Source organism: Rutidosis leptorrhynchoides, unplaced genomic scaffold (assembly GCF_046630445.1).
Source record: "Rutidosis leptorrhynchoides isolate AG116_Rl617_1_P2 unplaced genomic scaffold, CSIRO_AGI_Rlap_v1 contig339, whole genome shotgun sequence".
Lineage (NCBI taxonomy): Eukaryota > Viridiplantae > Streptophyta > Magnoliopsida > Asterales > Asteraceae > Rutidosis > Rutidosis leptorrhynchoides.
The window spans coordinates 17,283-45,185 of record NW_027266578.1 but is presented as its reverse complement, the minus strand read 5'-3'; the positions used below and the strand labels follow the sequence as shown (position 1 = coordinate 45,185).

Genomic DNA, 27,903 nt, shown 5'->3' with positions numbered 1-27,903 from the left:
GGCTTATAAACAAAGCTTTATATATTAGATGTTACTTTCGGATTCAGTGGCTTATAAATTCGTGAAATTCTTAGCTTTTCTCATGAATCTCAAGACTGCTAGTGAACAAGGACATGAAAGGAGAGAAATTATGAAAGATTATGCCAAGAATTTAACCCAGATTTGAGCTAGAAGAATTTATTTATTTATAATCAGAAGTGTATATTAAGTTCATTTGTACATCTTTGTCCTCTTTGAGTGGCGTTTAGTTAGTTCATTTGCAATTTTTCCATTTCTGTTATGAATATGTTCGGGCTTAATAATTTTTTGTCAAATTAATAGAGCACCTGCTCACTTTGAATCTAAAGCAGCAACACTTGTTTTTTTATAGCTCTCTCCGAATCAAATTTCTATTGTTTTTTTACATTTATGTTTGTCAAGGGAGAAAACAAATCGGTTCCATTCCGTTTAATTTTTAATTCGATTTGATTAATGGGCATGTGGCAATATAATCTGCGGTGGAGAGATGAATAAGTATATATGTCTATTTTTATTTGCCACGTAAACGACATATAAGAAAAAAATCAGTAGAAACGGACACAACCCTCTCCAAATCAAAAAAATTTCGCCACAAGGACCCCCAAAGGGTGTTTTTCGACACAAAGACCTCCGGACCACTTTTTTATTGGACACAGATCCTTATAAAGATATTATCCCAATATAATTCATAAAATTGTTTGGGTTTGGGAAGACTATCGTGTGGTATTCAAAATCGTTGAATAAAAAAAAGAAAATACTTTGTTGCTCCATTGGGCTTAATTCCTTACATGCTCTCTCAATTAAAACTCTCAATTTAAATATTCATTTTTCTATTTTAAAGTATAAAAAAAATTATCATATATACTATATTTTAATTGGAGAGTATAGTGTTCACTGTTCCTGAAGAGCAACCAAGGATTGTCTTAAAAAAATTCAATCCCTAATTCTCGCCACTCCGTCTGTTATAGATTCATTTTATGCTGGAGCAATATCGGCTTTTTGCATGTGAGTGTTATGGAATCGGTTTAAATAAATCGAGGATCGAACCATTTCCAATTATGAATTAGTTCTAAATTTATTTTTTAGTTGAAAAGTGTCCGAAACCGGTTCAATCAGGATCATTTATGACTTTTTAGAGTCATTTTAACAATTCATTTTATCAGCTGCAATGATCAATGTTAGAGAAGAACTATAGCCTATAGTCAAAATAGCTAAGAAAGCAATTACATTTTTGCTATTGAGTTTTTCGACCAAAACTGAACCGATCCGAAACGACCGATCTATAACTAATGTCTAACAGGCCGGGCCAGATGGCCCCCAGTCATACCTAACAGTCTTGTCCTGACGTGTAATGCCATTACCACCTCGATGAACAACCAATTCCATGTTACCAAAAGTAGAAGGTCAAAGATAAGGGACCCCCTTCATTATGTACTACCAAATATAAAAAATAAAAGGGATCCCAATTAATGTTCTTTTATGTTTAATCATGTTGTTAGAAAAGAATTTAGTTATAATGTAGATGTACATCCAAACCTTTTTTTTTTTAATTTCATTATAATTATGTGGATCGTACGACTCAAACCCCTCATCTCACAAATAAATGAGAAGATACTCACTAATTGAATCATATTCTGGTGTGCAAATGTACATCCAACTTGATATCTCTTTAATTTCTATAAACATGAATTAATTTTATGTATTTTAATAAATCAATTACTTACGTGTATATGGATAGTATATTTTGAGTTCTATAAATAGAGATATCGTGTATGTGTAAAACATGTAAAGAAATAAGATGAAGCTTTCTCTCTAATTATTTTCTATTATTTTTGTTTTATATTTAGTTTATTTATATCACGTTATCAGTACGATATTCTAGCCATCTCAAATACATTGAATTTGTTTGGTGAGTATTTTTATCGTTTCTCTCGTTATGAATATCTTATATTTATATGTTTTTATATATAATATCATAAATGATGAATCTTAGAATAAAAAATCTCGAAGATCATAACAATATGAAAATGGCTAGAAGCCTATAACTTATTGATCTCTCGAGTCTTCCGGTGAAGCTCATTTGTCTACGGATCTAAAAGAACGACTTTCAATGAAAAAGAAAAAAAGAAAACAAAAACCTCAAAGGAACAACATTGATTGAAATGGAGGGAAATCGATCGGAAGTTTCTATAGATAGCTTCACATTGGTATTATCGTATGAGAACCTGAAGATCTTATAATAGAATTAGTATGAGATATTTATAAACTATTGAGCTATGAGCTCATAGCTAGATTGAAAGGTCTCAGAGATCATAATATAACATAGGCAAACGGGAAGTCATTTTGTTAATTGCTTCAATTATAAGACATCTTGTATATCAAAATAATGAAATATTCTTGTAAAGACTAAGATCATAAAATTAAAAATTAAAAAATGTAAAGAAGGTCAGGAGTTTTCTTGTCGAATTTTATCGACATATATAACAGTTGGGGTGGCAAATAAACGAACATGAGCAAAAACGAATCGAACAAAAACGAACTGAACAAAATATTATTCATTGTTCATGTATGTTCATATTTTATCTTTATTTTTTGTTCATGTTCACACTAAAAAAAATTGAAAATGAAGCCAAGAATATTTTCTAGCATAATTTTGAGATTAAATGAATGTAAAAATATGAGTCAAAATGAACTATTATGTTCGTTCATGTTCATGAAAAAATGAACATAATTTGTTCGTTTGCATATGATCGTATTTAAAAGTGAACTGCACATGAATGAACTTTTTACGAACAAACACCAGCGAACAATTAAACATGAACATATTTTGCCACCTTTAAGGGGATATAAAATTCTCTAATAGATTTTTTTTCTTTCTTATGCGAAGTTCTCTTATAGTTACATAAAAACATTGATAGATCGAAGAGATTTAATATCACAAAGAACATAAAAGACTTCTTTACTCCAATTGAGGTCAGAAGTTTCAATAATAAAAGACTTATTCGGCTACTTTCATGTGTGTTTCTCTAATGGTTTTGTTTCAAACAAGAAATTTTCGTGATATATTTGACGGTACGTGATTAGCTTATGAATTCTGCCAATGACTTCTATGAAATGATGTTAAGGTGATCGAATGTGTCTTGCGATTGGTTTTGGATGGAGAATTGAGGTTAACAGTTGAAGATTTGGGGACACTGTTTTCATTAAACTATGAGGCATCGTTGCCGCACAAAGCGTCATTGTCCGGCGATTCGTTGATGCGCTGCCGCCAATGGTGCTTGTTGACTTATTGGATTCGGGGTGAGATTAGAGGAGATGGGGGGCATAGAGTAGTATTTTTGAAATACTTATTGCAATTAAAGAGGTGGAAAATAGAAATAATTATTTTGTTTTGAAATATCGATGCACTAGCCCGTGATTACGTACGGAATTTAACTTAATATTATATTATATTTTATTATAATTTTAATTATATAGATATTTATTATATATAGATGTACTTTCAATTTAAGAGTGATTTAAAAAGAATTATAAACGGCTTGATCAACCATGTTAAAGAGAACTCGCGACTTTTTATGTGTCATTGAATATTTTAGAGAAAATGAAAATTCTCAATTAATATTTCACCAACCTCATAAATATTACATCTCTCGTATTTAGGCAATTCAAATCGATAATTCTTTATGTATTATGTCGTGCATATTTTCCCTCATATACTTCTTTTAGGTTATTTGGTCCTCATAATTATCTAACTTTTTTTTTTAATTAGAGATAGATAATAAAATATTTAATTTAATCAACACTAATTAGATTACATAACATTTTATTAACTTATTATGCAAGAAAAAGAAAACAAACACATTGTATAATTCAATAAGAGAAAAGTCGGTCAAAAGGGCTAGTTGAAACTGCAAACACAAATTTTATTTTGCTTCAATTAATGAAATAAGATGATTAAATGAAGATCGTGATAGATGGTATAATGGTTGAATGATCAGTATTAACTTGTAAAAGATAAAAAAAAGTTAATTGAAAACCATTATAACTGTAACGACCCATTTAATTCGACTTTGATAATCGTACGATTGATATTGACGTATGGTTGACTTTCGAATAATTAATAATTACGACCGTATCAACGCACGTTTCTTTTCGATTTAATTCGAAACGATTTTCATAATTACTACTATTGTCTATTTCGATTGATCCGAATCGAATATAGTATTAATTTTATTTTCGAATGTTCTAGTTTTCTATACGACTTACGAGTGTCCAATTTTAAGTGTCAAATTATTATATCGGTATATTTACACAATTCCATGATCAGTGGAATACTATACCTATCTAACTCCATATACGACTGTAATTTTCAACCTGCCAAAAGATTTTCAAATCACATTCTTAACACCAAATTTCAACATTTTTTTCCAACATGTCAGACACTCATTTTTCTTCACGCATGACATGTTAATTCAAAACCTTTGTCAGTAATTCAGAGATTGTGCCGGAGACTTCCATACAACAAGCCAAAAACTAATCAGCTCAGATACATAATAAATATAATAACCAGTCCAAGTTTTTTCTCCGTAACATTTTCGGAGAATCATCAACAGTCCAGAATTATACATTTGGAAAAAAAACAATATACTGTAAAAATATCAAGTTACCAGAATTGACCCAAACCAACATATAGTGTACCGGAGGTGGAGAGAATCACGGAACTCGAAGCCGTTAGCCGAACCGACGACGATCGGCAGCCGAGTCACGACCGAGTCGTGACTGAGTCGACCCCTTTCGCACCAATTTCGACCGAGTTCGTAGAGGAGGGACATCCACGACGACAAAAAAGCCGCCACGACCCCGGAAACATCATCAATTCCACCGTTGACCGACAAGACAGAAAAGTCAAGGTGAGAATTCAATCCGTTTTTTCATGTCAATTCGAAGTAAAAATCATATCAAAACACTCCTAAGACACTCACGAACAACATATATGATAATCAAGGAAAACCCCCAAATTTTGTTCATGAACACCGAAACTCAAAAATCAAAATTAAAGATTAACGATAAGGAATTTGAGAAAATCGACCTCGTATTCGGCTTCTAGACGACAAAAGCTATCGAATTCGACCTGGTTTGTTGACAGAAACCGCCGGAATCGGCAAGTCGCCGGTGAGCACCGCGAAGACGACGAACGGAGCGGAGGAGGAAGAAAGAGAAGGAGAAAAAGAAAAATGATTGGACCGAACCGGTCCAATCCATTTTATAATCTGTTTCAGTCTCAAAAGACTATTCTATCCTCAGTCTTTTAAAATATTTACAGAATTACCAACACGTATTATTTCAGTCAATTAAAAGTCAAAGGTTAAATCGTCATTTCACAATATTCAGATCGGTTCAGTTCGGTTCAGTCAGAATCAATTCGGTTCAATTCAGAATCAGTTTTTCCAACCCTAAATCAGACCCTAAAACGTATATTTATATCTTCCGAAGCTAATAAAATTATTTTTACTCCACCCGAACCTATAAAATTTTACCAGTAATTATTATAAATTATTTTGAACATTTTCGTAAAAAACAATTATTTTTCGACGCCTGGAATTTTAAATCACAAAATATATATATAACTAGTATGATTATATGTAAATTTGACTATTTTAAATTATTTTCTCAAAAGGTTTAAGTCCAAATTAAAGTATAATATTTATGATAAATTAAATTATATTCCAGTAAGTTAAAAATAATTTTTGTTTAAATATTGATATTCCTAAGTAATTTAAATAATATAATCTAGAAGGAATTAATAGAAAATTAAATTAAATTAAAATTCATGTTAATAAATAAATGGTCAAATTAATTCAGTATGTAGAAAATTAGCGTAAGACGTACGATAGTATATATAATTTTAGTTTACGCCATCAATTAGAATTAATAAATTACCGATGTCATTTAGGTCGATAATTCACGAGGATCGGACAAGGACACGATCACGATAATACTGTGAGTTTTATTATAATTTTATTTACGTATGTTGCAAGTGTATATACATATATATCTATTTATTGAATGATTTTCATTACTATGCCATAACATTGCATGATTTATGATTTTATGTTTTCAAACGTTTGGCATAGCTATTTTCAAAAACTAAATAGCCGTAGATGGCTTGGAGACCTTTAAAAATAAAAATCAGATTTTATAAAACATGCTCTCATTTGTTTAATCATGTTTATTAATATTCATTTATCCAAGTATTGTATATATGATTATAGATTTATATATATATAAATTATATATATACGAACCCCCAGCTACACACAATTTTATTATCAACAGTACCAGATCCACTCAGGTGACCCTTCGTTTATAGGTCTGCACAGATGGTACGCCATCTTAGATGTTGGCCTCATGTCTAGGTTGGTTCTGGTATGCGTTCGAGTACCACATGGTAGGCAAGGGATACTGTGTAGAACGCGTCTACATCAGCTATTCCTATTATTTTTCACTGATATGGGTTCATAAATAGTTTCAGATATCCTTTCGGTATTTTCGATCATCTCAAGCATAGTTATAAATCATGATTTCGTAAACTAGTATTTTTCAGTATATTCAGTATATATATATATATTTCAATATAAAACTAAATGAACTTATAATATTTCTCACTAAGCGTAAAGCTTACGTTTTCCATGAAAATTTTAAATTTTTCCAGGTTGATCCGTAGTACGATCTATTCCGTAGCAGCTATTCCAGACATTATACAGTTATCCGAATAAGGTGGGGCTCGTGGCATTCTCTGGCATATAGGGCTCTTCACGTCATTTTCATATTATTATGTATTATTATTTCAGTACTATGTTTCCGTTGAACAGATACCATGTTATGTGTGCCATGTTGTAATAATTTGAATACTTTATTATATAATATGTACTTTATTAATCAGTACGTGGCACATGTGGCACCATATTCCTTCTCGACATATGGGGTCGGAAAGTGGGCGTCAAAATAACATCATAAAAAGTAAATATACATACATATTTATATTATCACAAAAAAATTATAAAAAATGATGGAGAAAGTAGAATTAAGAAGAAATGAAATAAAAATAAATATCGATCGATTGAATGGATATAAAGTGAGAAAATAAATTTTAAATGAAAGGAATTATAATAAATTAATGACACCACCACGACGTTTACCTCGTCCCCACGAATCCGGGCATGCAAAATGTTTTGGACTTTGTCGACCACCAACCCGCGACGCCGCCAAAAGTGGCGGTGTTGGTGGCCAGTGGTCGGTAGTCGCCGGATTCTGGAAATTTTTACATAGTCAAACACATCTCAACAAGATAAATGTTTTGATGGTGTCGGATTTTTCAAATTTCGAACCGTTTGGTGTAGATCTAAGCTTAAAGTTTCAGCCACCGCACCTTTAAGCTTAGATCTACACCAAACGGTTCAAAATTTGAAAAATCTGACACCACCACAAAGTTTATCTCGTCGAAACAAATACGATCATATAATATTTCTGGAATTCGTCGACCATCGACTGGCGGCGCCGCCAAAAGTGGTGGCCGGACCACCGTCGGTGGTCATCGGAATTTGGGTTTTTTTATGAAGGTTGAGGATGCTGACGTGTCATTCTTGCTGAGTCATCGAGTGATGTGTTGCTTGTTTGGCGATGACATGGCTGCCACATATGCATTTTTTGACGAAAATGATGATTTTGTTAGCAATTTTTCGATAGAGGTATGATTTTGTTAGCGATTTTTTTGAGGTAGTAATTTGTTAAAATTTATAGTTTGAGGTAGGTTAAATATTAATATCTCGCAAAACATACGTAGCAAATGATAGTTTTGGTGGGAATATGAAAAAGTTTGCATAATTCAGGTAGCATTTATGTAATAATCCCAAACATATTCCGTCTTACTTAAATATTTTTAAAAAATATGTTTTTCTTTTTATATTTTTTAATAATAATTTATAGACTAGAATGTTTGGATCAACACCAACACGAAGAACCCAATAAATACAGCGAATTGTTTCAAATTCTTGTTCAAAATTGCTCAAGTTCTAGTAGCACCAAGCATGCCTAGCTAGATGGATAGATTATACTAATGCAAATGAAAGTAGAAAAAAAAGTGATCAATACGTTTTGAAGTCTAAAAAAAAAATCAATACTTTTTGAAAGTCTGCAAAGAGGAGATAAAAAAATTCAGCGTTTTATTTTTAAACCAACTCACGTCTCGAGATATTGAAAAAGAAGTAAAAGTGATAGTTAATTTTGAGCTCAAGAATGATTTGACCTTGAAACGTGATACTCTTTCTCTGAAGCTGTTCATGTGGCGAAAAGATGCCTCACAGTGGTAAAGTTTTTGCTTTCTCCTTTTGCTGTTTTTTTTGTCTTGTTTAATCGATTGCTGGTCTTTTATTGGCCTGTTTTTGAGCCTTGTTCTTCTTGTATAAAAAAAAAAAAAAAACCAACTCACGTCTTGCTCTCCATAATACCACAACAAGCTTCTTCTTCATCTAATGACAGTTCGGTAATCTCCATTACCAGCTGATTGGAAGAAAGAAGAAGCTTCCTCTTCTTATTTGATTTCTTGTTATTACCCTCCCTAAACTCGAATTTGAAAACCCATTCTTCCCTAAATAATAATAAATAATAATAATAATAATTGTTCGTAAACCCAAATTTGAATACATAAACGAGAGGACGTAGTGAGAGTTAATGGACCCTAAAAATAATTTAGAAGAAGTTGAAACCTACGAATCCAAAAAAGACGAAGTCAGAACCTAGTACTAGCTCTGGTATGTGCTTCAACGTTTTCCTATGATCATTTTTTATTTCTTTTTTATTTACTATAATTATTTATATGATGAAAAGCTCCTCTCTTATGCGGGTAACAAAAAAAGTAATAAGACTGCGATTCCAGTTAGCGGATGTGCAAATACCATTGACGACCTGACGTTTAGGGCGGATGATACACTGGAATTACAATTAAGATTTAAAAAGTAATTATTAGATTAGTTTTTAATTTACAATAATGGTTAGGGACAGTGTCTAAATGTAGAAGAACGACAAGTTGGTCTTACTTTTTTCTGAAGAGGACATTAGTCTTATTTAATAAGAAAATTATATATTAGACAAAAGAATTATATTAATAATTAAAGTTAATTATAATAATCAATTCGTCATCATCGTTTTTAGGGCATGTTTTGTTTTAAATGATGTGTTCATTATGCAAGAAAGACTGAAATGCCCTTTAAAAAAGCTTTCTTCAGAGTAGGTGATAGATATCTCATAAAAAGCATCGTTAATATAGTTACTTCGGGATATCAATGCTAGGGAGATCCGTGAAATACTCTTCCATGACAAAAGAGGTAGCTCATTCGTAGGAAATTCTGTATATCTCATTTTGGAAGGAAGACGATGATAACCTGTCAAAATTTGTTGACCTGAGAGCATCATTTGACAATTTATTGGAAATAGATATACGTGGTAAGTATATTGAATGACGATACTTTATCTTATGGGTTCGTTAAATTAATGAAGTTTAGTCATTAACAAGTAAATTATTTTTCGTTTAGGTAGAAGCTTTTTATGATCATAGATCAATTAAAACTCATGTCGTGCATACAATTAATACATTGGTGCACTGTGAATTAGCATTTAAACAACTTCTTCCAAGGTTGAGCCCCCTTCTTTTGAGGTTGAAAGCCTATTTCATCACATGGATCAAGTTGTTTCTTTTGCGGAAATAAAATGTGTAAAGAGCATTAAGATTTCTCATTCCGGTCCATCTTCCTTTAGAAAGTAAATCACAACCTATATAATTATTTAATTAATATATCAGAGAGATGTCAATCTAATAATTTTTCCTGCTGTCACAAAATTTCAATAAATTTAATCTATCCGAACGTTACAACCCTAGAAGAGAATAAGTTCAATGTATCGGGATCAACTTCCTCTTTCTACACTACATTTGGAGAAAATGATCACAACCTAATAGAGGAAGCAACCACACTAATTGGATTGTTAAATAAATTTAAGATACTAAACATAAAAGATATTATCTACACATCAAGCCATGGATATCATGAATTATAGTAACAATCCCACCCTTCGATTACCTAACTGTGATACCATCTTAATTCAAAAAATATATAAAAATATATATCACGAATTATACTAACACACAAGTCTGTCATGCATGCCTCATTACTCATGGCTAGGGCCATACCCTATTCAAAGTAAGATTGAATCAGTTTAATTCATGGTTTTGGTTTGGGTTGATGGGGTGAGCATTTTGTGTTGTCGATAAATATATGTCGTCCAAAATAAAGTTTGAGTGTTTCATTATGTCAATGCGATTCTATCATTGTTTGGCATGCATGAAACTTTGAGGTTGTGCATTATTTACCATTCAGATCTTTTCTTTTCAAATGAAATATTTTTTTTAATTTTTTTTTTGAAGCAGATGCACTGAATTTCTTGTGTGGAAGTGGTCATTTGACATGCTAAGAAATTGGAATGAGGAATTGTAATCTGTCAAGGAATTACCATGTACAAGTTATTATGAGAAGTATGTTTACTTATCGATGTATTGTATATGGTTTTAAAATTTACATTGCCTTTCACCATTTCATTCCTTTTGTCTTATGATATGTCGCAGGGTAGTATGTGATATGGTTCTCTACAAAGCAACTTCAGATTTTGTTGATACAACAAGAAGCGGTGCCATTGAAGCAATAACCACGCGTAAACTCCCCGTAGGTCCAAAGGAAGGTTGTCTTATGTGAGAAAACATATGAAAGATACATGTATATTTTATGTTTTGAACTTGTTAAAGAGTGATAGCTCAGGCGTGTTATTAGTGAACTTGTTAAAACCTTGTTATAATTTTAGTTGTAAGGAACTGTCTTTCTAGAATTATTTATTCTATTATGTTTCATATTTTTTTTCTAGAGTGTTATGCCTACTTTTCCAATTGATATAAACTCTCACTTGCATGGTTCTTCTGCCCTACAACAATTACACAACAGAAGAACAATTTTCAAAAGCTGGTGACCTGAGTAAAAATCTTACGTTGTTTTGTTTCTTTTATCCTTGTGTCTGCAAGTAGAGTTCCTAATTTTTTCTAATGGTTAGTTTGTGTTTGGATTGTCTCTGTAGGTGAAAAAGGTTGCCAAGAATATTAAATTGGCTACACTTATGGAGGATTCTTTGGTGTTGATGGCAAATAATTGTTTAACCGATTAATTGACTATCATTAGTCAAATTTATTAATGGTCAAGTTTTTACCCTATTCCCAATGATGTATATGTTTTACCGCTAGCCGGCCAGTAGGATGTTTCTCCCTTTCTTTTCCAACATTCAAATTTTTGTGGGCTACTAAAATTTACTTGCATCAAGTTAAATGACTGTTTATCAAATGGACTTTCCATGAGAGCCACAGAGAAAAGGAATGAAGAACACAAGTTAAACAAAAATATTTACAACTAAATGTTATGTATGGAATACAACTGCTTAAGAGTGTGGAGAAATTTTTCTTAAGGATTAGAAACTCTTCTCCATGCCTCTCATGGAAAGTTTATTTGACAAACTCCGACTTAACTTCATAAAAGTAATTCTTCAAAAAGCTTGTGACATAGATCATACTGATAAGGAATCGGTTAGAAGCATTAGGTTTTCATGGTCTCCTTTTAAAGAGATTGTGGATTCATACTTCTCCAAAATAGACATGGAGAAATATCCTCTTAAATATGATAGGTTTAATTTTCCTCCCTCCCACATGGGTTGTTAAGCAATGCATCCTCGTACGTAACCCACATGTTATTCTTGTTGAATTAGATCATCTCGAAGAACTTGAAATCGTTAAAGGAAAGCTAGCTGCAGCAAAGAAAGAAAAGAAGAAAGCAAAAGACAGCAGTGACTTCCAGCAGAAGAAACAAAACTTGAAGAAGAAGAAAGCTGCAAAGAAGAAGACGATTTGGACCAATTTGATTGAGAAGATGTTCCTGAGGTTGGTTATGAAGTTTTTGAAGATGAAGAAATTTATTGCAGTCAATCATGCAGCTAGACAAGTTGTGTGGCTAAAGAAAGTCCTGTCAGACATTGGAGAGTTGAAGGAAAGCTGTGTGAAGATTTTATATGATTCAAGCTCTGTAATTGCAATGGCAGAAAATCCAGGCAACCATTCAAGATCAAAGCACATTCTGGTGAAGTATAACTTTATCAAAGATTTAGTGGAAAACAAACGAGTGAAAATGGTATTCTGCAGAACTCAGTATCAGTTGGTTGATATTTTCACTAAATCTTTACAGAAATGGAGATTTGATGTTTTGATCAATTTGATTGGAATGGTTCAAGTTCCTCTTGATGAAGGAGGAGTTGTTGGATCAGATTATCTTGAGGAACTTGAAATCGTTGAAGGAAAGCTAGTTGCAACAAAGAAAGAAAAGAAGAAAGCAAAAGATAACAGTGACTTCCAGCTGAAGAAACAAAATTTAAAGAAGAAGAAAGCTCCAAAGAAGAAGACGATTTCGACCAATTTGATCGAGAAGATGTTCCTGAGGTTGGTTATGAAGTTTTTGAAGATGAAGGAATCAAAACAGTACTATGGAAAGCTGAACAAGGAAGAAGAAAATAAATTCTACAGAAAGGACAAAACTGCACATCGTCAAAATTTCAAGGATCTTGGTGTACCTGCTGCAAACCGTGGGGTCCGACTGAAGAAAATAAAGACAACGTTCCACTGGCCGGACGAAAATTTTGCGAAGGTCAAGCCACCCATCATCAGACTCAGGATGATCTCGGGATCATCGACATATCATCGAATTAGCATACAATTCTCTCTACTTAAAGTTTTCAATTTCTATGGTTCTTATAAACGTTCATACATTTAATTTCCAGTTCAGTGATTCGAATAAGATTAGAGTAAATTGGCAATGTGGGTAGCTTCACTTGACCATTATGAAATAGTTGCAAGCTTAATTTGATCTGACATGGCCTGGAATTCACAATGTGTGATCGAGTTGTATACTGAAGAACTGGAATTGGGCGTTTTTATTATGGGTCATTTTAGTCGAGTTCTTGATTCAGAATCGTCAAGGACAAGTCATTGAAGGTGTCTGAATGCTTAAACTGAAGTTCTAAAGCATTAGTGGGTTCGTACTATGTTTTTCTTGTTCGTCAAGATTATGGAAAAATTCAAATTAGAAAGATGTTTTTAGCAAAGTTAAGTTTCAGTTAAGTTGTTAGTAGTGTGTTGAAGGAGTTTGGATGCTGTTGCAGTCTTGATCAAGCTCAAAATGAAAGTCAAGCAAAAAGTCAACAAAAATGGTGTCTTTGTCGAGTTGAAGAAGATGAAGTCCAGATTGTATTTTTGACAGTTTTACAATTTTACATACTCGAAAACGCGTTGTGGATTACTCTAAGGTGAAAATACAAGCTGATGTCAAGAGAAGAAGAGATCGTGCAAAAAGTAAACCATTTCTAGTTTTTCGTTTTCTGGTTTTTGTTTTCGATTTAGACAGAAAAAATCCAACTTATAATTCATTTTTATTTCCATGTCAGCTAGGTTAAATTTTCGAATGCGTATATAAAGGCTCATTGTAATCGTTTTCGTCTCTAAGATGGTATGAAGTAATTTTGAAATCGCCATTTTTCATTTCTTTTCTCAGTTTAAAAGTTTGATTCTATTGGTTGAGTGAGCCTTAGATTTCCGATCATCCAAAATTAGTTTTCTAAGCCCCAAACATATTAGATACCAACATTAAGCCTTTAGATAAGATAGTATCAAATCGAACATGAAAGATATGATTATGATTTTTATTTTAGTGCATTAGATATTTTGTTTCTGTTATGTTCTTGTTGCAGTGTTTGTAGGTGTTGTTTCTGTCTCTTCTTTGATCGGATCTTGAGCTCTTCGGCGACTGACAGTTCAGGATTCTACCAACAATCTTTAGGAGAGATTTGAATAATCCAAAACGTAGATTTATATTATATGTTGTTTTTTATATTTAATTAGATGTTGAAGATAATAAGACATGTTGGTCACCTACTTCAAATATGTCAGAGTGATCCGTCAAGAAAATACCTATTATGTTAGATTTCTCCTCTAGAAAATATATGGTTAATTGTTCTATGTTGATTTGGTGATTCCTTGATTCACGTCCATTATCAAAGCCAATAATTTATAGAGGCTAACAATTGCAAGTCAATTGTGAGAAGAATGTAGATATATGATGCATGAAATTAATATTATGTTTGACATGTCGAGATGACAATAAACAACAAAATTGATGTCTTATTTATTTTTGGGTGAAAGAGATGGAACTTGCCCTAGGTGTGGTGTACGTTAATTTATTTTAGTCGGTAGATTTTCTTTCATGGTTAGATTCATATTATTTCAATTGTTTGTTATCTTGATAAGTCGACTTATCAAGTGGATCCACTCCTATCATGTAGTTATACAAAATAATGCATGCTTGAATGCTTTGAGCCCTAACACCATAATTAGGTTCTATTGAACTTGCTTAGAAACAGCTTTGTCAATATCTCAAAGCTCATTCAATCGGATTATGAACTAATGAATGACGATGATTAAATAGTTCACGTATACAACTGGATTTGTTGTATATTCTTTCAAGCGATATATCGCTTTCGTATAATGTGTAATATTTAGTATTCCACGCTTCAGCATGAAGCCCGCATTGCAAAAGTAATATCTTCCAAAAAAAAAATTAAATGCATTATTATTTCAGGATTAATAATTAAATTTATTGGATTAATAAAGAGTGTTTATAAATTACCTAAAGGTGCTTTGAGAGAAAATTCTCTAGTCAATGCTATTTTTATTTTTATAGTTCTCGAATTTTATGATTTTTTCTCGAAACGCGAATATATAAATAAATTTTAAGTCGAATGTGCAAGCTGCCAAATATTGTATTAGATAATAGGATAATAATTATTGATGTTGATTTTTTTCCCTCGATATTTGGGAGTTTATGTCTTTGGAACCTTAAGACGAATATGCGTTCCATCGATTACATCAACACGATCGTGATATAATTTTATAGTAACTAGTGGCTTAGTGAGAAAACTATTATAAAATGAAGTTAAGAATATGGGTAAAATCAGGTTGTGATTCAAGGTTATTTTTGAAATATTGGCTTCGTTTCTATTATAGCTTTCGCGACATTGAGAAATTGTCAGGTTGAAAGGGCAAAGAGGAAAGAAATCACAATATTTGTGACCTAAAACCAAGGTGATTTCGCAACTTGTTCTTCATAGAATGGTTTTTCTAACCCATAAACCCAAATATTGGATTTTAAGCCATTCCATTTAATTTGGTTTGGTTAAATTTATATGGAATGATGGATAAACTCGATCCAATTTAAATAGAAAGAAAGAAAAAAACCATCGAGTTCCTCTTTACACCACCGGCTCTTCTCCACCAGACACCATCTTCTCCGCTATGGATAGTGGACATCAAATCTTCACTTTTCCAACTGTTTCTTTGCTTTCCCAATTGCTTAATTACACGATTTAGAACACTTGCAACTTCTCTACAATTGAGGTAGAGGTTTTGATTTAAACGGAAGTCATAGCCGTCGTCGACATCGCCACCAGTGGCTTCACTGGAGTTGGAGCTGCGGCTAAGCGAGCGGAGAAGTCACAAAACTCTTCTCTTGTTCGAAACAACTCACTTCATCAAAATTCTGCGAATAACTTAAAGGACCATATTCGAAGTTTAAACTTTAGGAGTATATACTTTTGTCAATTAATTTTTCCTTACGGAAATAAAACTGTTCAAAGTAAAATAAAATATTATAATAAAATATTATTTTGACTTGCGTTAAATTCACTTCGATTCTACTTTCTTTTATACGAGAAAAACATTTTTTTTATTTAAATTCCGATGATACTTTCATCTTTAATTAACATTTTCCAACTAAAAAATAAATTATTTTGATTATGTAAATTAACATATAATTTAACATCAAACGATAATGAGCTGATTTTAATTTTAATATAAACTTTCATTTATATTTTAAAAAATAAACGATCTAAATAAATTAACATTAAAATTTTAATATAATAATTTAATAATAATATGTGTATTAAAATTCATACATCTTAATTAAAATTAATAAATAAATACCACATTACCTCAACTTACACCCCTACGTATACTAGTAATAATCTATGGACGTGTAATAGTTGTGCCAAATCAACTTCATTTTTACTATCAGCCGTTGGGCAGTGAAAAAAAAATAAAAAAATATCAATTACCTGATGTTAAAAAAAAAAAGAAAAAAATGTCACTAAGAAGACGTATGTTTGTAGAGATGTAGACTTTGAAAAAACGAACAAGAAAGAAGCCAAATAATAAAATAAAGGGTGAGTGAGTGATCCTCAAACTTTGAAATCGATCAATTTAATCCATCACATTCAAGCTCAAAACTTTTAATCAGCCCAACTAAACCCAATGTAATTAACGATTCGGCCCATTAACACATCTCTCAATCAGGCCAGACCAACGTAAACCTCTGTCTCTCTCTCCCAACTCGCCGGATACTGTAAAAAAAAACTGAAAGCCGATTTCTCTTTCCGCTCCTCCGCCAATCTCAGCCGTTCAATTCTATATCCACGGAGAGAGAATGAGTCTCCATCTGTCGTACGATCCATACTACTATTATCCACAACCACAAGACCATCATACGGTGACGTATAGCAGTAATGCTAACGTCGGAGTGAACACTCTGTTCGTGTCTGGACTGCCAGACGACGTGAAGGCGCGTGAGATTCACAACCTTTTTCGCCGTCACGCAGGATTTGATTTTTGCCAGCTCAAATTCACTGGGCGTGGTAATCAGGTAAGTATTTGATCAAGGCTTTATGATCGGGTAGTCTTTCAATTCTATATGGCTTGGCAGTTTGTTGAGTATATCGTAGCCATGATGATTAGATGAAAATCTGAAGAATTCTTATTCCTATCCACTAAACATCATACTGTGAATGAAGTCTAGCTATGTCTATTAAGATTTCTAACGTTTTCGCAGATCGTCGCATTTGCTACCTTCTTCAATCATCAATCAGCTCTTGCAGCCATGGATTCTCTAAATGTGAGAGAATTCATTGCTTTTACTTTTTCTGAAATACTGTATTACTATTATGGCCCATCGTGTTTTTCATTTCATGATGTTGGATACAACGAAATTTAATTTGAAAACTGACAGATGTTTTCTTTGTGATTTATGGTTATACTCAGGGTGTAAAATTTGATCCTCAAACTGGTTCCACGCTGCACATTGAACTGGCTCAATCAGACTCCAGGAGAAAACATAAACCAGGTGTACATTATTGCCAGTTATTGTCGGTCGAAAAATTCTTGTGCAATTTCATAATCTGATCAACTTCCTTTTGAGGAGGTAATTTATGAATTTGTCAGCTCTCATTCTTCTTATCCAGGTAGTGGCCCTTATATTGTTATCGACAGAAGAACTCATTCAGCTGCTAATGCCCTAGAAACATCAAGTGATGATGGTAATATCCAGTCTTCAGGAGTAATATATGTATTTATATCATGGAAATACTGTCCCTGAATTTAACCTGGATTGTTCTTTTACCATTTTGGCACATATTCTCCTCTTTCAGACAACAGTGTGGCTGATGAAGAAGCTCTGAATGAGGAAAACAATTTTGCCCAAATAGACGATTCAGTTGCTTCAACTAGGTTGAATTGAAACAACTAGTAATTGATTACTATTGCATTGAAACTGTTGTGTACGTCATAGTGAGTGAATCTGTTATTTTCCATTTTACTAAAATAGTATTTTCTTTTGCCCCTTGCAGTGAGGTGAACGCTGAAACGGGCGGCACTTTGGCACCTTCAGATGTAAGTGGGAAAAATTGAACTTGTTTTCTGTGTACAAAGAAAAACTAAAAGAACTATGGAGCAGGATAAATGCCTATTTTTCTTATGTTTACCACCTTCATGGCCATGTGCATTTTCTAGCTTAGAAGGATGCATGTAATCAAATTGTCGCTGTCTGGGTTATGTAACTATAATATATATGCATTTCTTGGTCTCTCTTTTACATGATTCATCACATTCTAATTTGAGTTCTCCGTTGTTTCAACGGATATGTCAGGAACAACCAGAAAGGACTGGTGAGATGTTCCACTCTATTTGTTGCCAACCTAGGACCCAATTGTACTGAAACCGAACTGAAGCAACTATTTTCTGGGTAAGTTACAGTACATAACTCTTCACAATTATTTACAATAGCATCAGATGAACTCATTATTTTTATAATTGTGATTCTATTTATTTACAGCTACCAGGAATTAAACATAGTCAAGTTGCGTGCTAGAGGTGGAATGCCAGTTGCATTTGCCGACTTTCAGGTATAGCCAGTGCCCAGTTAGTTTTATTTGTTGCATGAAGATTGATAGACTAAGAATTATCAAAACCCTCAAATTTTAATAGTTTTAATATACTCCAATCTTAAATGTGTCCATATACAATTTTATGTCTTTGTATCTGAAATTTTCTCTTGTATGAACAACTTATATACGATTTGTGATTTTTGCTGGAAATTGAACAAGCTGTGAAAGCAATGGAGGAACTTCAAGACAGTTTATTGCCAACATCAGATCGAGGAGGAATGCACATAGAGTACTCATTTAAATCTCCATCATTTCTTCATCTTTTGGCTCCTAGTTGCATATTTATGTTATATTATATCTTTCATATTGTGTCAATAGATATGCAAGGTCTAAAATGAGGAAGAGCTAGGAATTTTTCGAAAGCTTGTTGGATCAACGAGCTGGCATCGTGAAAGCTGAGATTGAAACTCGAAGGACTTTTCGAAACGCACCTTCTCGTTTTGGTTTGTTTTCATATGACAAGTAAAACACTGGACTTCCTCTACGAAAAATAAGACACGGGGATGTATTTATAGATAATGGTAAAACCCAGGGATGAATCCTTATATTTCTCGAAAACAAATACAATTCAGCTTAACTAACAGACATTAAGCGACAAGTGAGCTTGATTTGACGATAGGTAGGTAGTCAAGTGTGAAAAGACTTCCAAAGTCAAATGAGGGTAGACTCAGTTTTCATTAGAGTTGACTTCCAAAGTCTATTGATAGTATAAACTTAGTGCTGGTTAGGCTAGACTGAATTTACAGTAGAGTTGACTTCTTCTTTACCTATATTTCCAGGAAAGTGATTCAGTAGTCATAAGAAACTTATATCAAAATAAAAATTTGAATCTTTCAATTTTTTATTATAATATCTTAATTATTTTCAATTTGGATTAGTAGAAGAAACTGCTGCAAGAAAGAGTGATTGAACCAAATATGGCCATGATAGCGGTACAGATAGTGCTAGCGCGGCTAGCTGCTCTCGTCGCTGAAGAAATCGAGTTACTAGGTGGGGTTCGCGATGCAGTTGACGAACTTCGGAATGGTCTAGAAAGCATGAAATCCTTCCTCCATGATGCAGAATTGAGAGCAGAGACTGATCAAGGAGTCAAGACATGGGTGAAGCAGGTACGAGATCTGGCATATGAAACAGAAGATGTTCTTCCTCAGCCAAGACTGTCCAGCCACTTTCCGCAATTATTTTCCGAAACTCAAAGCACGTCACAGGCTGGCGAACAAGGTACAAAAGATCAAATTGCGAGTCAGAACAATTTCAGACGCTAAAAAATGCATTTTCTTTTGATTTGACCACAAGCAGCAAAGGTACTACTGCTGCTACCTGGGAGGAATTGCATGACCCCAGGCTGGCTTCTCTTTACTTGGACGAATCTGATGTCGTTGGAATCGAGAATCCTAAAACTCAGTTCATTACATGGCTCGTGGAGGGGGAACCAGAGCTTACATCAGTCTGTGTAGTTGGGATGGGTGGCTTAGGGAAGACGACCCTCGTAAAGCAAGTTTTTGATAGTCAACCAACCAGAAGATCCTTCCAGTGTTACTCATGGGTTACTGTCTCTAAAGTGTTTACGCTTGAGGACCTTTTGCGAGCTGCACTAAGAGGATTCCTGGAAGCAACAAACGAACCAGTTCCGGAAGGACTAGAATCATTGACCGACATTGAATTAATTCACAAACTCAGGAACCATCTACAAGAAAAGAGGTATGTCATTGTTTTTGATGATGTTTGGAGCATTCATGCCTGGGATGTCGTGAAATATGCCGTCCCTGATTGCAAATGTGGCAGTTGGATTATTTTCACAACACATGTAAGCAGCTTTGCTGCATGTGTAGAGAATATGCGCCATTTGTACAATCTTCAACCCCTGCCTGAACATGAGGCTTGGACCTTGTTCTGTTCAAAAGCATTTAGGGGATAATATAAGGGTATCTGTCCTAAAGAGCTAGAAAAGATATCTCAAAGCATCTTGAACAAGTGCGAGGGACTGCCACTCGCAATCGTCGCAATAGGAGGCCTACTTTCAAAGAAGAACAAAGTAACCATGGAATGGAAAAGAGTCCTGGAAAGAATAGGCGAAGAGCTCGAAAGTGGTAACAAGCTTGGAACCTTGGGGAGGATACTTCTACTTAGTTACGATGATCTTCCGTATCAACTCAAGCCATGTTATCTGTATCTGAGTGTTTTCCCTGAGGATTACTTGGTTAAAAGGATGAAGCTAATCCGATTATGGGTGATTGAAAGGTTTGTCCAAGAAAAGCACGGCCTCACGATGGAGGAAGTTGCAGAGGATTATCTTAATGAACTTGTCAGTAGGAATTTGATTCAATCGGTGGACATGGATTGTTCCAATAGAGTTAAGACGCGCCGGATACATGATCTGATGCGAGAAATCATTCAACAGAAATCCAGGGATGAATCCCTTGTTATGACGCTCAATGGAAAAGTTATGCTGCAGAATCAGAAAGTTCGTCGATTGTCCATCCATTATGATAGTGATCGGACACCCGCAGTAAATGCACAACAATATGTTCGGTCTCTGTTGTTTTTTAGGTCAATAGGCGGTTGGCATACTTTATCTACCCCTCTTTTCAATAGTTTCAAGCTGTTAAGATTGTTGGAGGTAGAGCATTCTGGACTTTCTGTATTCCCTATAGAGCTGGTTGAATTAACTCATTTGAGATATTTAAGCCTGAGGAAGACAAAGATATCAGAGCTTCCAGAGACTATTGGAAAGCTCAAATACTTGGAAATATTGGATTTGAAGTTTTCTCGTGTAACATCAATGGCTAATGCCATCTTACAGTTGAAACATTTGTGCCAGCTGCGCAATTATCGCTATCGCTCTGGATCATCTATTTTATTCTCAGGCTCACGAGGAATGAGCGTTCCGAAAGGAATAGGAAGACTAACCAGCCTACAAAAACTAGGGGATGTTGAAGTTGTAGATGAAGATGGAAGTTTAGTGAGAGAAATGGCACAGTTGACAGAACTTAGAAGATTGGGGATCCTAAAACTAACAGAAAAGCATGAGACAGATCTATGCGTCACTTTGGAGAGATTGAGACACCTTACAGCAGTTTATATGGACACCAGCGAAACTGATGTGTTGCTGAATCTAAATTCAGTATCCTCTCCCCCACCTAAGCTTCAAAAGATGTACCTGAAATGTAAGTTGCCAATTCTACCTAAATGGATCCATCGCCTTCAGTTTCTTGCGAAGATAGTCCTTCAACACTCTAACTTTAGCGAGTGATCCATTACTTGCTCTTCAATGGATGCCTAGTTTGGTGGAACTAGAACTCCGGGATGCTTACAGTGGGGAAGAGCTACTCAGTGTAGCTGGGGGATACCCAAATCCAAAAAACTCAGCCTGTCTAAAATGGAGGAATTGAGTTCCGTACGAGTGGAAGTAGGGGCAATGCCTAAAATGAGGCGTTTAGATATTAAATGGTGTAGAAAATTAAATGGGGCGCCCTTTGGCATAGTGCACCTAAAGAACCTGGAAGATATGCTTCTGTTGCATATGCCTTGGGGTTTCCTAAACACAATAAAGCTGTCCGGTGGAGAAGATTTCGAGAGGTTTCAACATATCCGAGTAGAGGGAGATGGGTTGCGGAAACTCTTCAGTGATTCAATGTAATAGTAATATACTTTCAGGTAATTTTAGTTTGATGCATAAAGATTGCTCCTCTCATATTTCATGAGTTTTTGTAGCAAATGCTTGTCACTCTAGTTCTGAATTGTTCCTAGCCTTATTTCCTTCTGCGATTTAATGGAAAGATGCAGATTTTTTAAAAATGTTGAAACACAATTATATGCATTGGTCTGGACCTTTTTGTATTGCAATCATAAACAAATTTTTTCTATACGACTGCAGAAAATCAAACAAGGTATGGAAGGAATGGAGGAACTTCAGGACATTTTATTACCATCATCAGATCGTGGCCGCCTGCACATAGAGTATTTATTCAAATCTCTATCGTTTATTTCAACTTTTGGCTTATAATTGCACATTACGTTAACTAATACATAGTCATTTATGCAATGCTCAACAGATATGCAAGGTCCGAAATGAGGAAGACGGTAGAAATTTGTGAAAGCTCCAACCAACCTTGTTGTTGCCGCTCGAGAACTTGAATTGAATTCTGAAAGCTGTAATAATTAAAACGTTCGCATCTTCCTCGTTTTAGTTTGTATTCTAACAGCAAGGAATTAGCTATGGAAGTAGTTTTTTCAAGGTTTATTGAAATACATATGTGCATGACAATCTATAATTAACCTACCTAATGTATCTGAATTCTGATTATGAAATAGGAAATCATTTGCTACCTGCATGCATTTCGTCTCTTCTACAAAATATGATTTGAATTATCCATCTGAAACCGAATTTCGGGGTTCGGTTCAATCAAAGACTAGGTTTGGTTGTTTCGGTTCGATTACACCCATAATGCCTTCAGAAAAGTGCAACCATCTTAAACGCAGAAAGGGACCATTCCCTGAAATCTATGCAAAACCCACATCGAAAAATGTGCCTAAGAAAACAACTAAACTAAACTGCCTGAAGATACAATACAACTATTGTATTGTATTGTATTGTAGCAGGGAAATTCAGTGCCAACCAATCAGTCAGGGACCACTGAGGTGAGCTGAGCTGAAAAAAAAAAAAAAAGACATGATCTAAATTTTATGACTTCGTAATGATATGGCTATGTCACACTTTTTCTTACATCACCTTCAAAGACAGGTCACAGTTTTCATTTTCAAAAAGACATATCAATTACAACTACAGGGTAAGATTTACTGCTTATGATCATACTATAATATGATTTCAATACGATAATATATAAGTAATGATGAATGAACTCATGGAACTCACTAGATAAAATGAGGAAAATTTGTCATTTCATTTAAATTATTTCTCCCAATAAATTTGATGAGTTTATAGATTAATGAGTCATTAATCATACCACAACAGATTCATACTTTTTACACGACTAATAATTTAGTAGTGTAAAAAGTCTATATATGTTGTGTAGTAGATAGTTGTAATGAAAACAAACATCAATGAAAAACCAGGACCAATGCACATAAAATTTGTGCAGAAACTTTTTGGACATTTGCTTATCTTGGTTTAGGCTCAGAGTTATACAGATTTGTCATCATTAGTGTAAAACCATTAATGCCTTTATAAGGTTCTGGTGTTTAGTTTCAAATTTCAAAAACCCTAAACACAGACAACTCATTTAAGTGGTCACCAGTTTGATTTACTTTCTGTTTGCTTTTGGAAAGGTAAAGACAATAATCAGATACTGTTGTTTACTGCATTAGAGTCTATTTAATATTTAGTCCCTGTATTTTAATAAAAAAATAAAATTAGTCCTTTTTATTTTAAACTGTCCGAAATCATCCCACATTTCGATGCACAGAAGAAACTGAATCTTCAAATCAAACACAGTAGATGGTGAAGGATTTTTTAGGAAACAAAAGCTTCATAATTTCATTGCTACGTAAAATCTTAAGCATATTTTCTTTTCAACATAAGCTAACATTCATTTTGCCAAAAGAATAACCTAACCTTATACCATTCACCTACTTCCGATCTATACAAGAGCAAAATCTAGGTGGCCCAGAGCAAAAATTATATCAGAATACATATCTGGCATACGAGTGTGCTAGTACTTAGCTCTTTACAAATGACCTTCACATGGAGTTCTCCTAGTCCTGTTGTCCCCTTGACCGAATGTCAACCTAGGTGAATCGAGAGATTGCTTGCCGCTGAAAGTATCCAACACTTCGTTTAACATGGGGTTGCCAATACTATGATGACTTTGCTGCTGACCTAGCCAAATTCGTCCACTATGGTTTCCAACATCGTGGGAAGGTGTCGACATGTAATTCGAATCCATGATAGTGTCTCCTTCCAATACACGAAGTACCTTCAAAAACAAGCAAGCAAAAAGACGGCATAGAGCGATTAGTCCTTGTATTTAAATAAAAATGACATACATGCCCTCTTATTTCTAAACGGTCTTGAATTTGTCCATTTCAGTTTACCTGTGACATACGAGGCCTAGAATGTGGGTCACGTCGAATGCATAGAGATGCTGCATGAAGCATGCAGTAGACTTCTTGTTCTGAATAAGAATTCCTCAGCCTCGGATCAATCAATTCATCAACGGCATATTCTTCCAACAATGGTCGAGCCTGTTTCCAGACCAAAACTAATTAGACAATCTAGACTAAACCAGAATCTAACTCCAAGATGTGAAGAAAACAAAAATAAAGAATTTTACCCATTCAGCGAGACATTGTTGACCCTTTGGACGATTAAGGTCAACTGCTTTTCTTCCAGTAACAAGCTCAACTAAGACAACACCAAATGAATAAACGTCGGCTTTGTCAGTGATCTGACCACTCTGTGCATATTCCGGAGCTAAATACCTGTACCATTGAAGAATGTATAGTTAGTAATCATGTTGCCGGCAAAGAAGGTAGAAGGAAAAAAAAAAAAAAGCTGAGTCGACAATCTGAAATTACCCAAATGTCCCTATCACTCTAGTCTCAACACCAGCATCTCCATCAGGCTGCCACCTTGCAAGGCCGAAGTCTCCAACCTAACAAAAATTTTTTAAAGCAATAAGTTCAAAGTTCTCTAAATGTCAAATTTTTCATCTTCCAAACGCAAATTTCCATCAAGGAAGAGAAAGAATGAGCATATATATAATATACCAGTGGTTCATAGTCATGGGTGATGAGGATGTTATTTGGCCTCATGTCACGATGGACTATACATCCAACTCTGCATTCTTCGTGAAGATATCGTAGACCTCGAGCGGCTCCCACAGCAATTTTTTGCCTTGCAGACCACTCTAAAGGCTCTTGATGATTTCCTGATATATATGATGATGTTAATTAAAACACTAGAATAGTACATCATGCTTAAGGGAGATTCTCAAGTTTTACTAAAATACTATGATGAGAAATAAAGAGAAAATACCATATAAATGAGAATCCAAAGAGCCATTGCATATGTATTCGTAGACTAACAATCTTTTACCATCTTCAATACAAAATCCAATCAGCATAACCACATTTCGGTGCTGAGCGCAGCTAAGGACTTCCACTTCCGAACAAAATTCGAGATCTCCCTGAGAACTAGCCAATTTGTGCTGTTTTACAGCAACAGCCTGGCCATTTGGTAGAATTCCTCTGTGGACAGAACCAAAGCCTCCTTCAGCCAAAAAATTAGCTTTGGAAAATCCACCGGTTGCGAGCTCTAGCTCAGCATAGCTAAACCACCTTGGGGGCTTTCCAAATACAGGAGCCTTATGTTGACATATCGAACATAATGGAGGTGAACCGAGAGGAGCATTTCTGGACAAAGAAATGGCTTCCCTTACATTTCCACAGAAATCAGCATCGGCTCGCCAGCTTGTCGATCCGATTTCAGCTTCTGTTTCACGTTTTGAGTACTTGTCAAGCAAGGCTTTTGTTGTTGATGAATAACCCTTGCCGATACCTCTCTGTGGGCTTTCTTCAGTGTGTTGTAAAGAACGATGATGAGAAGAAGCAAGAAAATCTCCTATCCATGGTTGGAACCTCAAACTTGTTGAACACGATGAGAGTTTGTCGCTATCCGAGTCGGAACTAGAATCATCGAGAACCCGGCTATCCTTTTCATCTACCGATTCAATTTTCTTTAGGTCTCCATTCATTCCGGACATGAAAAAAGGAGAAGTGCAAGGATCTGAGCTTGATACTGAAGAAGTTCCAGCTTCGGTAGCAGTAAATGGTGTCCCTAACTCTGGACTACTAGTTGGAGTCACTACTGGTCCTCGTATAGAATCTGACAAGTCATTCTTGTTTTTCGATGTTTCCTCTTGTTCAGAAAGCAGCAAGTCGGAAACTTCAGCTTCTTTCTTCGGTAATCCAACTAAATTCAAGCGTAGAACTTTTGGTTGAGAATGTTTCATGACCACAATGTTGCATTGCAGCTCTTCCATGCAGCGTTTCTCCTCATTCTTTAGCTGTCTGTAAAAAGGAAATTCCGAAATTACTTAATGATGAGATTTTTCTTCATAATGGGAAAACAGAAACAGAAATGAAGCAATGGAAAATTACTTGTCTAACACAACCCAATTGGCTTGAGCTTTCTTTGCCTCGGATGCAACTGCTCCACATGGAGTCCCTGAAACAATCTTAATCTTGACGTTTATCTGTGCAAAATACCAGAATTAAACATGTCATTAACCATAGTTGCGTGAAATCATCAAACACAGACACACATTAGTCAAGTACTTGCTTTATTTGGATCATAAACATCTTGGAGCTGAAGAATCATCTGAGAACAAGTATCTGTAATGTCAATCTTCTGCTCTCCAGGGTGAGACTTTCGTTGACCACTAGCACAATCACCAGCAAATCTCGGAAAACCCCAAAATCTTCGGCCTGGAAAATCAGAAACATAAGCACATCTTCAAAGTGCTACTCCATTTAACAATTAGGAATTTTAAAACAGATAAGTTTTGAACAAACATTTCACAAACCTGAGCCTTGAGAAGGAACTACGACGAGCAAGGTGATGCAATCACCAGGTTGGACGACATGAGTCAAAGCCCACACAAGAGCAGTCTTTGGAATCTCCTTTGATGCCTTGACAGCAACCACAACTTTCTCAGCCGCTACATGACTGATACCTTTCTCTTGCTTCCCTCTTTTCGTTTCTCTATTCATTTCTTCCTAAAACTCTTTGAAACTGATCCTCTCCAAAACTTTTCAGATCAAAAATCGCATCTCCCACAATCACTTTAGGAAGACCAAACTAAATGAAACTGCAAAAACACACAGTTTGTTAAATTTCCCATCAACATACTGGATCGTGATAAGAACTATACTATATATCAGTAACAGCACTATCACACATAGACAGTAGTTGAATCAATCATAAGAATTCCATCAGAACCAAAAGACAAAACCCCATTTTTAACCAAACTTGGATATTCCTATTCCAACAAGGGTACATGGAATTCTCCCGAAAAAAATCAACCTTTATTTGGTACAAGAAGCATGTAAGTATCAGTCCTCAAATAATGCACCAAAGGGCCAAAAACATTACTGTGTTGAGTTTTGGAAGGATGTCAAAGAGCAAGTCAACCATAGGGCAGTGAAAATAATATCTTTAAAAGGTGAAATCAGTGGCAATATTTTTGGAACCAGAAATGGATTTTAGCTTTAGAAAACCAGAATCTGGTGAGATGAATGCATCTTCACTGCTGAATATTAAACTTTTTTTAGAAATAATTAACTACAACCCAAAATCGACACTGTTATTTCACTGAAAGTTGAAACCCCAAATGAGTTGTCCATGAAGATCCAAAAAGGCTTCTAACTTTTACCCTTTCTCACCAACCAAACAAACACAACCCC

General features: G+C 34.6%; 2 protein-coding genes and 1 pseudogene across 2 annotated transcripts; 2 read left to right on the top strand and 1 right to left on the bottom strand.

Annotated features, from left to right (window-relative positions):
* The first annotated feature begins 16,685 nt into the window (after nucleotides 1–16,685).
* LOC139883008 (uncharacterized) lies at nucleotides 16,686–18,826 on the top strand. The gene is made up of 11 exons (XM_071867242.1): nucleotides 16,686–16,901; nucleotides 17,088–17,150; nucleotides 17,297–17,378; nucleotides 17,497–17,622; nucleotides 17,683–17,761; nucleotides 17,881–17,923; nucleotides 17,988–18,058; nucleotides 18,180–18,275; nucleotides 18,366–18,434; nucleotides 18,623–18,706; nucleotides 18,796–18,826. Exons 1-11 carry the CDS (start codon nucleotides 16,686–16,688, stop codon nucleotides 18,824–18,826), a joined length of 960 nt encoding a protein of 319 aa, XP_071723343.1.
* A 568-nt stretch (nucleotides 18,827–19,394) lies between these two features.
* Nucleotides 19,395–21,730, top strand: LOC139883007 (disease resistance protein RPM1-like; annotated as a pseudogene).
* Nucleotides 21,731–24,164: 2,434 nt separating this feature from the next.
* Nucleotides 24,165–27,210, bottom strand: LOC139883006 (inactive protein kinase SELMODRAFT_444075-like). The gene is made up of 9 exons (XM_071867241.1): nucleotides 27,024–27,210; nucleotides 26,780–26,925; nucleotides 26,599–26,693; nucleotides 25,475–26,508; nucleotides 25,207–25,367; nucleotides 25,015–25,091; nucleotides 24,771–24,918; nucleotides 24,532–24,681; nucleotides 24,165–24,413 (listed from the first exon to the last, which is right to left on the bottom strand). Exons 1-9 carry the CDS (start codon nucleotides 27,208–27,210, stop codon nucleotides 24,165–24,167), a joined length of 2,247 nt encoding a protein of 748 aa, XP_071723342.1.
* Nucleotides 27,211–27,903: the final 693 nt, after the last annotated feature.

Excerpts from the sequence above, each read along its gene's own strand:
- LOC139883008 (XM_071867242.1), top strand. The coding sequence starts at position 16,686 with ATGAGTCTCCATCTGTCGTACGATCCATACTACTATTATCCACAACCA. Across the intron at positions 17,379-17,496 it reads CAGGAGAAAACATAAACCAG|GTAGTGGCCCTTATATTGTT; the intron begins GTGTACATTATT and ends CTTCTTATCCAG. Across the intron at positions 18,435-18,622 it reads GTTGCATTTGCCGACTTTCA|GGAAATTGAACAAGCTGTGA; the intron begins GGTATAGCCAGT and ends GTGATTTTTGCT.
- LOC139883006 (XM_071867241.1), bottom strand. The coding sequence starts at position 27,210 with ATGAATAGAGAAACGAAAAGAGGGAAGCAAGAGAAAGGTATCAGTCAT. Across the intron at positions 26,926-27,023 it reads AGTTCCTTCTCAAGGCTCAG|GCCGAAGATTTTGGGGTTTT; the intron begins GTTTGTGAAATG and ends CTGATTTTCCAG. Across the intron at positions 24,682-24,770 it reads AACAATGTCTCGCTGAATGG|GCTCGACCATTGTTGGAAGA; the intron begins GTAAAATTCTTT and ends GTCTGGAAACAG.